Consider the following 1,478-nt stretch of genomic DNA (forward strand, 5'->3'; position numbering starts at 1 on the left):
TTTACACCAATGTTTAATCCACTTGCTAAAATATGAACACCTCCACCCAAAGAATATAATATCTTTATTATTTCTCCAATTTCATTAATTATCCATAAACAATTCCTTTAAAATACTGTACTTCTTTAATACTTTCTACAATATCAATTTCTTTATTAATAACAATTCTTCTGATTGAACTAAACTTCTTTCTCCTTCAAACATAAGTTTTCTTGAATATTTTCCTTTATTTTCTTCTTTTAATGTTTCTTCAACCCAAATTATTCCATTAATTTTACTTTTTCCTTCAAATAATATTTCTCTTTTACCTATTCCTGTTTCATCTATCATTATTTTAATATCTCCTTTATATTCTACATATCTTAACATATTTCCTATTTCTTTAATTTCTTGATAAATTTCTTTTATATCATTAACTCTACGATGATAATCTATAGAAACTAAAATTGTTCTTTTATATCCTAATTCTTCTGATACTTCAAATTTTCCTTTTCGTGTTGAAAAAAACCATTCACTTTCATTTCCTTGTTTAATAACATAAACAACAATTCCATCTTTCATTTCTATATTATCAATAATATCACAATTATACATTTCAACTTTTGTTATATTATTGATAATAGAAAGATTAATAATTTCTTTATTATGAATATTATTTAATTGATTTAGTTGTAAACAATTTATTTTAATTTCCATTATTTTTTCTTAGTAATAATAAATTTATTTTTTTTTATAATAAATAACATTAATTTATATTAAATAATTAAATTAAATTTTTAAATAATTAAAATATCAAGTGATGAAATAATTGATTTAAGTTGAATAAGTTGATCATGAAGTTCTCTAACCATATAAAAATGTGAACTTTTAATATTATTAATTCTTTTTTCTAAATCTTTAATTAATTTAATAATAATATTTTTATTATTTTTTGTTATTTCTACTTTATTGTTAATATCTTCATAAATTAAATGTAATTGAGAACTATCATTTTCAAATTGTTTAATTTCTTTATCAACTTTTTCTTTTAATTTAATAATTTCTTGTTCTTTTATTTTTTGTTCTTTTTCTTCTTTTTTTGTTTTATTTTCTAATTCTTTATATTTTTCTTCTTTCTTTTTAATTTCTTCTTTTTTTTCTTTTTTTTCTTTATTTATTTTTTCAATTTCTTCTTCTTTCTTTTTAATGTTTTCTATTCCTTCTTTAACAATTTGAAGATTTGTTCTCCAAACAACACATGATTGTTTAAGTGCATTATATCTTGTGATTTGATTTTCTTTCTCTTCTTTTTCTTTTTCTCTTTTGTTAATTTCTTCTTGAAGTGTTTTAATTTTTTCTTCTTCTTTTTTAATTTCTTCTATATTTTTTTGAATCTTTTTGGTCTTTTCATTATATTCTTTCTCTTTCTTAATAATTTCTTCTTTTATCTTTTTTTCTTTTTCTTCTTTTTCTATTTTTTCTATTATATTATTTATTTC

General features: G+C 18.7%; 2 protein-coding genes across 2 annotated transcripts in view, besides 5 other annotated features; one reads left to right on the forward strand and one right to left on the reverse strand.

The window, feature by feature from the left end:
- The window catches only part of EDI_239130 (uncharacterized protein), a gene marked incomplete at both ends in the record, with an annotated part of 780 nt that extends 763 nt beyond the window's left edge, over positions 1-17 (forward strand). Inside the window, one exon of the mRNA XM_001733448.1 lies at positions 1-17. This exon is cut by the window's left edge and continues 763 nt beyond it. Coding sequence (XP_001733500.1) covers positions 1-17 — 17 coding nt within the window.
- A 118-nt stretch (positions 18-135) lies between these two features.
- EDI_239240 (uncharacterized protein) lies at positions 136-594 on the reverse strand (the record flags this gene model as incomplete). The annotated part of the gene is made up of 1 exon (XM_001740188.1): positions 136-594. One exon carries the CDS (start codon positions 592-594, stop codon positions 136-138), a length of 459 nt encoding a protein of 152 aa, XP_001740240.1.
- Positions 595-605: 11 nt separating this feature from the next.
- Positions 606-730: a sequence feature (AT_rich).
- Positions 731-824: a microsatellite.
- Positions 825-865: 41 nt separating this feature from the next.
- Positions 866-933: a sequence feature (AT_rich).
- A 106-nt stretch (positions 934-1,039) lies between these two features.
- Positions 1,040-1,184: a microsatellite.
- An 88-nt stretch (positions 1,185-1,272) lies between these two features.
- Positions 1,273-1,459: a microsatellite.
- Positions 1,460-1,478: the final 19 nt, after the last annotated feature.

Source organism: Entamoeba dispar, genomic scaffold (assembly GCF_000209125.1).
Source record: "Entamoeba dispar SAW760 scf_1105229462787 genomic scaffold, whole genome shotgun sequence".
NCBI lineage: Eukaryota > Evosea > Mastigamoebida > Endamoebidae > Entamoeba > Entamoeba dispar.